This window comes from Esox lucius, chromosome 24, assembly GCF_011004845.1.
Source record: "Esox lucius isolate fEsoLuc1 chromosome 24, fEsoLuc1.pri, whole genome shotgun sequence".
Classification (NCBI taxonomy): Eukaryota; Metazoa; Chordata; class Actinopteri; order Esociformes; family Esocidae; genus Esox; species Esox lucius.
The window spans coordinates 23,088,695-23,097,170 of NC_047592.1; the positions used below are offsets into that span (position 1 = coordinate 23,088,695).

At 37.1% G+C, this 8,476-nt stretch overlaps 1 protein-coding gene across 2 annotated transcripts; it reads right to left on the bottom strand.

Annotated features, from left to right (window-relative positions):
• Positions 1 to 1,944: 1,944 nt before the first annotated feature.
• On the bottom strand, positions 1,945 to 7,881 carry LOC105027185. Of its 2 annotated transcripts, none has more exons than XM_034290678.1 (4): positions 7,610 to 7,881; positions 6,980 to 7,027; positions 6,247 to 6,717; positions 1,945 to 2,617 (listed from the first exon to the last, which is right to left on the bottom strand). In XM_034290678.1, exons 3-4 carry the CDS (start codon positions 6,710 to 6,712, stop codon positions 2,109 to 2,111), a joined length of 975 nt encoding a protein of 324 aa, XP_034146569.1. In that variant the 5' UTR covers positions 6,713 to 6,717; positions 6,980 to 7,027; positions 7,610 to 7,881; the 3' UTR covers positions 1,945 to 2,108. The 2 variants fall into 2 exon arrangements, with proteins under 2 accessions (XP_034146569.1, XP_034146568.1); XM_034290677.1 differs by having other exon boundaries at positions 7,602 to 7,881.
• Positions 7,882 to 8,476: the final 595 nt, after the last annotated feature.

An 8,476-nucleotide genomic window follows, 5' to 3' on the forward strand; every position in this document is an offset into this window, starting at 1 on the left:
ATTAATCATTATATAAAAATGTTAATGAATCACTTCCCATATTTATAACACAAAAATCCAATGAGCAAAAGCAAATTAACAACAATAACATAAATAATCTGATTCTCATTACATTAGAACGTCTCTCTACAATAACTTCAGCTCTAAACATTTCTCATTGTGCTCCACCTTATAATATCCTTTCTTACATAATGCACACTCACGAAACAAGAACAGTTCTGTACTTATAGGTACACTTTTGAAGAATGTTCCCTCAAAGATACAATTCTGGTCATTATGGGGACAGAAGAGCACCTTTTGACTTACGGAAATGGGACAAAGCAAATTAAAACAAAAAGAACACTAAAGTGTACACAATTGTCTCTCAAGAAGGTACCCCCCAGTGACAATTGTACCCTTTTAAGTACTCACTGGTACTTCTATTTTTGAGTGTGTATTATTTAAATATTGATTAATTTATATTTTACCCCACATAGTTTTTACACAATTCACAGAACCCATTGCAGTCTTTTATTTTAAAGGTAAAATCTGAAGTCTTATTGTTACTTCCGAATGTATATAACGTTTCACCGCAGACCTTTATTTTGAAATGTGATCTTTTGTTGTCGCTGTTGTTTTGTTGTTATCCTTTTTTGCCTTGCCTTTACGCACAACCTGCATTTGCACCTCACACTCCCATTGTATCATGGAGCTTCTGTGACCCTCGAAGTAACAATTCTGCTGCTCATTCTTTCATATTAACATTTAATGATGATCGAGTACTAATATTCCAATATTCTTATTGTCAATATGGCCATTATTGTGTTAGATTAACAAATTCCCTCCAAATAATAGAAAATATCACAGGTTTTTGATTTGGTGGACATTTTTTTTTGCTTTGTCGTGTGTATTGTTTCATTTGTAGTTGTGACAGTTAAGCATGGGCCCTATTTCACAACATAAAACAATTCAATGGCAAAATGATGGTGTCTACATCCTGGGCATACAGTTGAGAAGGGCAGAGTTCACGTTCAAATATATCTTTACCAACATAATGTCAACAGAACATATCAAACATGCCAGATATTCACTTATGTATGAAACACATGGGGTTAAAGGCTCAATTCCTTGTATTGATTCAGGTTTTTAATAAGGTAACTGGTTTTGTTGTAGATTGTATGCACTGCATTGATTTGGGTATGAAGCAACATTCTTACTTGTGGTTTGATAGTCATCATCACACAGAGCCTTGGCATATGGCAATAAATGTGAATCAAATTGATCTTAAAATGTTCAGCAACCTTCAACAACCAGATTATTACATTAGAGCTATGCTGTTCATTTTTTTTTACATGAAATCACAAATTCCACATAAACCCACGTGATCACACTAGATTAGGACACTTTTCTGTAAAAAAATTTCGCTGTGAAAAAGAACAATAGCTTGTGTAAATAGATCAAGAAAAGTTGTGCAAGTCATGTAAAGTTGTTATGCATCATATTGATAACCAAAACTATCATATATTGGTTTTAGGCTTACATTTTGATTTCAAATGTAGAAAACAATTCTGGCACAACCCAAGCATTCTTTTAAGATATAGGGAAAGCGCAGAGCATGGAAATAAAAAACTAACAAATCTCTAATAATAATTACTGTCATTATACTGACACTGACATTTTAAGATGTTGACTTGTATATACTGATATAAATGAGGAAACTATCAAAATATATTATTGTTTTAATTGTGCAGAGAAATTTTATTAGTTAGGCACACTTTGCTTATCACTAGAACTACCAAATGCCTAAACCAATCAATCAATCAATCAAATATATTCATAATGCCCTTTTTACAACAGCAGTGGTCACAAAGTGCTTTACAGAGACACCCGGCCTTAAACCCCAAGGAGCAAACAACAGTAGTTTTGAATTTCAGTGGCTAGGAAAAACTCCCTAGACTCTTCTATATAGTTTGATAATGACCCAGTAGATGAACTGGTGCTCTGTCTGGATGGTGATGCTGCATGAGGAGAAGGTGTATGCAAATAGGGATGATTCATATGCTAATGACACCAAACAGTGTTTGGCTCTGGTGGATTCTGAGGGTCTGAAAGGCCTGGCGGTTCTAGTGTTAAAAGAAAGGATTTTCTGGTTTTCCAGTAATAGCTGAAACGTGCTGATTGATATCATGCAGGCTCTGGATGGACGTTTTTAAATCGTTGTCCTGCAGAAACAGATTATTTTCTGCTTCAGTTTTTATAAAAAGGCTCACAATATCTGCCATCACATTACACACTGGTTCCAGAAGGACGATGACTTGAGTGCTCTCAACCATTGCAACACTAGCTTTTCCAGCTAAAAGACCTAGAAAGTGAACAGTCTTCCTAAACATCCCTTGATAATCAGATATTTGTATCTGTTTACTCTTCACCTCTTTAAGACCCTCCTTTGTCTTACAGATGTTACGTTGACATTCTTCAATCCTTTTATTTAGTTCACTCTTCTCTTGATTTTTTGCAGTTACCTCTGAGGTGAAGGAATCAACTTGTTTCTGGAAATTGTTCATTGCCTCTTGTGCTTGCTGTGCCTCAAATGTAGCTCTGTTTAGTTCTGCTTGTCCGACACCAATCATCACTAACCCTGAGAGGAAATAAGTAGTATAGTGATATATGTATATATAAATAAAGGCTACATTAGACAAAAAGAGGCTACATTAGACAATAGAGGCTCAAAACTTAGTTTTACAAAAAGATGACTCGAACAAAGGTGGGAAGAAATGTGGAAAAAAAATGCATGAAAGAAGTTAAAATGAAATGTTAGATTGGAGGTGAAAATTAATGTATTGAGTTAAGCATGCACTTTTACCACGTATGAATCTATTTTTTTTCCTAAGATTGAAGTATCTAATGTCGAGGCACATTTTTATGACACAGGATTTTGTCCCAATGCTGACCTACTAGCTATACACCGTCACCCGTGATGTGCGTACTTGCAGTATGTAGTACACAATTTAAGATTGAAGCCTCGATCACACCTACAGCGTCAATTCACTGTAAAAAATCGGAAGTTAATTCATTTCAAATGGAACACTGCGATTGGCTTGCAGCATTTCAGTGCAGATGCGGTTGAAGAAAGTTTGGTCTCGTTTATGTGTTGGATTTATCCAACGTATGATGCAAACTGTAAGCGTGGTCGCAGAGTGGAAGTAGAAGTGAACAATGAATGTCAAACTTTTTTTTAAACTGTAAACATACACTCACCTAAAGGATTATTAGGAACACCATACTAATACGGTGTTTGACCTCCTTTCGCCTTCAGAACTGCCTACATTCTACGTGGCATTGATTCAACAAGGTGCTGAAAGCATTCTTTAGAAATGTTGGCCCATATTGATAGGATAGCATCTTGCAGTTGATGGAGATTTGTGAGATGCACATCCAGGGCACGAAGCACATGTTCCACCACATCCCAAAGATGCTCTATTGGGTTGAGATCTGGTGACTGTGGGGGCCATTTCAGTACAGTGAACTCATTGTCATCTTCAAGAAACCAATTTGAAATGATTCGAGCTTTGTGACATGGTGCATTATCCTGCTGGAAGTAGCCATCAGAGGATGGGTACATGGTGGTCATAAAGGGATGGACATGGTCAGAAACAATGCTCAGGTAGGCCGTGGCATTTAAATGATGCCCAATTGGCACTAAGGGGCCTAAAGTGTGCCAAGAAAACATCCCCCACACCATTACACCACCAGCATGCACAGTGGTAACAAGGCATGATGGATCCATGTTCTCATTATGTTTATGCCAAATTTTGACTCTACCATCTGAATGTCTCAACAGAAATCGAGACTCATCAGACCAGGCAACATTCTTCCAGTCTTCAACTGTCCAATTTTGGTGAGCTTGTGCAAATTGTAGCCTCTTTTTCCTATTTGTAGTGGAGATGAGTGGTACCCGGTGGGGTCTTCTGCTGTTGTAGCCCATCCGCCTCAAGGTTGTGCGTGTTGTGGCTTCACAAATGCTTTGCTGCATACCTCGGTTGTAACAAGTGGTTATTTCAGTCAAATTTGCTCTTCTATCAGCTTGAATCAGTCAGCCCATTCTCCTCTAACCTCTAGCATCAACAAGGCATTTTGGCCCACAGGACTGCCGCATACTGGATGTTTTTCCCTTTTCACACCATTCTTTGTAAACCCTAAAAATGGTTGTGCGTGAAAATCCCAGTAACTGAGCAGATTGTGAAATACTCAGACCGGCCCGTCTGGCACCAACAACCATATCACGCTCAAAGTTGCTTAAATCACCTTTCTTTCCCATTCTGACATTCAGTTTGGAGTTCAGGAGATTGTCTTGACCAGGACCACACCCCTAAATGCATTGAAGCAACTGCCATGTGATTGGTTGATTAGATAATTGCATTAATGAGAAATTGAACATGTGTTCCTAATAATCCTTTAGGTGAGTGTATATAATGTTTGATAATTCACCATCTCCGACATTAATAGTAGATATTTCAGAAAATGTATAGTGCAAGTGTATCACGTTTGAAAGCCTATAATATAATCTCCCTCTAAAACTAAAAGAATGAATGAACCTACAACATATTAAACTGAAGCCCCTCGGAATTTGAAACGCAACAACATCAACAAGCAAAGTTTTCTTTACAAAAAAGAATCAAATATAATCAAACAAAGTGTATATGGAGGGAAGGCACCATCCACTCTTCTCTGATCACCTGCGAGCAGAATATGAGAGGAGAGATGGAAAACGAGGGGACAGGAGCAGTAATGGGAGCGTAAAATACATTAGTACAATATGTATCTACTATTAGTAGGCTATAATATATATATATATTTACACGGGTATATGAGTAAATATATATATATATTTACACGAGTAGGCTATGTTATGCTTGTTTTTTTATATAAACTGTAATAATAGATTTTCATTTGCATTATCTGCACAGAGCTTTACTGTCATCACTGACCACTTGATGTACACAGTCTACACCACTCCATCAAGTGATGTACACCACTTGATGGACCACTTTGTTGGCGGGATCGTTTGTGGAAATGTATCTAGTGCTATGCCATCTAATGTCATGAATGATGACTCATCATCACTGCTGTACTAAGTGTCTATAATATTCTATTACTTCTACCATACTGTTCATACTCCTCTTCCTACTCTTTTAAAAATTGCTGCTAGTTTACATTATGTGTATTATTGCCATTCTTGCCATAGGCTGATCTATAATTTCAATACCACCACCAATATTGCTGCTAGTTTACACTACTCTTTCTAAACTGCTGCTAGTGTACAGTGTTATGTCTATTATTGCTTTCTCTTCTTGCTATATTTTTGCTGTGTGTATATTTTTCTACTGCCTTACATGCCATATCTATTATGTTCCATAATACGCTAATACCCAGATTCCTGCTAGTTAACAGTACACACCTAAACTGCTGCTAGTGTGCAGTGTTATGTATAGTGTTGCTTTATAATTTTTTTGTCTGGTTTTATGTTTGCTTACATATTCTTCTTAACTCTTAACGTATTTGTCGGGTGCCATGTCATAATAATGTAATTGTTCAGGATTGACGCTCTGTTGCTCGGTGCATTCGACAAATAAACGTTGCAACTTGTAACCGCTTGGAATTCTAACTAGATTTCTAGCCAATGGGAGGGAGGTGGGTACGTGAAAGATAAATGTGGGGATTTGTAGTAGAGCGAATTACACTACAGCACGTATATTATTGTGAGGCTGTGAGAAGACAGTGTCAATCAATGCATTCAGGGAAAGTAGCGACCATACATGTACAAATGAAGTCGCTTGTCCGATTTTTTAAACAAGTGACCAATAACGCATATGCAAACCCAGAGGCGTCGCTATCACAATACATCCTGGGCTTAGCCCGCCCCGACCGGGACAGAAAGTACAGAGTTTTGAATGTACATGCGGAAAAATTCGATGTAAACGGTAGGGGCCTACATGTCTACATTGTCATAATGAACGATCGGAATTATAGGTGAATAGATCAGGGGCAATTAAAAATTGTTTTGGTCAATTTGAGATCCGGGGCAATTCATAAAAGTTCCGGGGCGGGGGTGTGGGCTAAGGCCAGAATGTATTGTGATCCTAGCGACGCCTCCGTCTCTTCTGCTTTTTGCTGAACTGTTAGTAACTAATAATATTGTGTTTGTTAATGATGTAATTTAAAAACGGTTTGTCATATGTGAATTAACTATAGAGAGCAAAGTTTTACCTGCGATGAGGCCGCCAAAAGGAATAAACAGAACCCTAATTCCAGCATTCCTTATGGTTTCACTGTGTGTTTTCCTGGACCTGCATTCATCCAGAGCTTTCTTGGAAGAACTCACGTCGCACTCAGCTTTCTTTAAGGCGTCACTGTAATTCTGCAAGGAGTCGTTGATTGCTTTCAATTGATTCTCCAGATTGTCTAACTGTGGTTTTAAACGACGTTCCTCAGACTCAAGGATTCCAATCGTATTTGTGAGTTGCTCAAAATTCTTGTCTATTTCTGCTAGTTGTTGATCAGCCACAGCTTCACACAGCCGAAACATATCCAACCCTTTATGAATCGCATGTTTCAGGGTTATGATTTGAGCTTCATCAAAGTTCAATAACATTTCTGCCAAATCTCTGTAATGACATAATCCTTGCTTTAAATGAGGAATAATTGCCCCCAAAACGCCGTCTTCAACGATCATGGTGTCTGTTTAGAGGGAAAGCGATAAATAACCTTTCAGTCATTACTTTTTTTTTATGAAACAGAACACTTGTTGTTGAGGAATTAAGACAGTACATTTTAAAGAGGTGTTTGTTATTTAAATAAAGTAAAATGTGACAAAACAGTAAAGTATTCAACAGTGTTTTGTATTGACATGAGTAGACTACTAATCTTTTCAATTGCAACATTTTAATAATTAACGACTAACAATATAAGTTGCAGAGGACAAATCAAGATTTTGACTCACTATCAGCAGACAGGATGGTCCCTTTGTTGTGGTAAGGATGGATGTTCTCTGAATGTGTAGATCACATAGAAACAACATTTATACTTTGCATGGCTGGCTGTTGACATACAAACAGTGGGCGTTTGCCTAGAAACAGTTCAGTAATTTCATAATTTATAAAGTGTAATGCAATTCTCTGTGAAGAGCTTAAAGAATTACAATAAAAGTCCCCCAAAAACATGCACAGTTGCATATTTCAAAAAGAAACTATTTTTAACGTAATGGCCTGGGACATATAATCTAAATCTTACCATATACTATATGTCTTACTATATACTGTAGTATGCGATTTGAGATTCAGCCTTTGAAAAAAATGCCTTCTCTGCAGCAACAGTCGACCAATGGAACTGAGTTCCCGCAACAGAAGAAAATGTGTTTTTTGACTATCGCTTTCTGGGACAGGTAGCACATTCTCAATAATATGCATTTTTCAAAATTGTTTCCACGAGCACAGCTTAGCAGATGAACAAGTGCCTTATTCAAGCAAGAAATGCTAGGAATAGAAGAATATCTTTACTAATCTTAAACAAATTACTTTTGAATATGAATAACCTATCCTATCCTTATTATTCAATAGCAATACCTTCTTACCACTCAGCAGCTGTCTTCTCGATAGGTTTTGCGCTTCTTGATCTCGAGGATCTAGTTTGTGTGGGAAATCCCTCACACTGTTTATATACAAGGCATCGTGGGTGGTTCCCAAATGATTGAATATTCAAAATAGGTAAGAACCCAGCTAACAAAATTACGTTCCAGGACGTGACCTCAAAAGTTATTTTAGTCTCCACCATGATATCTATGGTCTCCACGAAGTTACGGTTACGTACTTGTGAAACGTCGTCTGTACGTACCTGTGGTGTCAGCTGACGAAAGTTACGTCTCAAGTCTATTCAGAAATGTGGGGTCCTCTGAAAGACCTAATGACGTTATTTAGTAACGTTATTATAGTTGCCTGAACATACACACGATTATGTCCCCAATTGGTACTGTAAGTAACGTTATGAGGATGACCTAAAATAACGTTTTCATGAAGTCCAAGAAACATGACTGAGACATTTGTAACATTCCTTTAAGGTTTTACAAAGATAACTGAAGTACCTGGTACTTCTGGTGCAAAACAACACAAGTGATCCTCTCAATGGAAAGCCAATTAAACTGACCAATTTGGTTAATTAAAAAAATATATTTCAACATATATACAACAAATCAAAACTGTATAAAGGCTCTGTCTTCAGAACATTATTACTACCTGAAGATTGGTTTTTAAGTTATTGAAACAAAAGCATCAAACATCTCAAACTCAGTCTTTATATTACAAGCCACATCTGTCTTTTCATGTTAAAATATACTTTAACTGTAGGCCTAAAACAAATCTTAGAAATAAGCAGAGAAAAATGGTAAATGCTAAACATACTAAAAGGTAGTACTGCGATGATGGAAATTCTATTCCAAATCTTT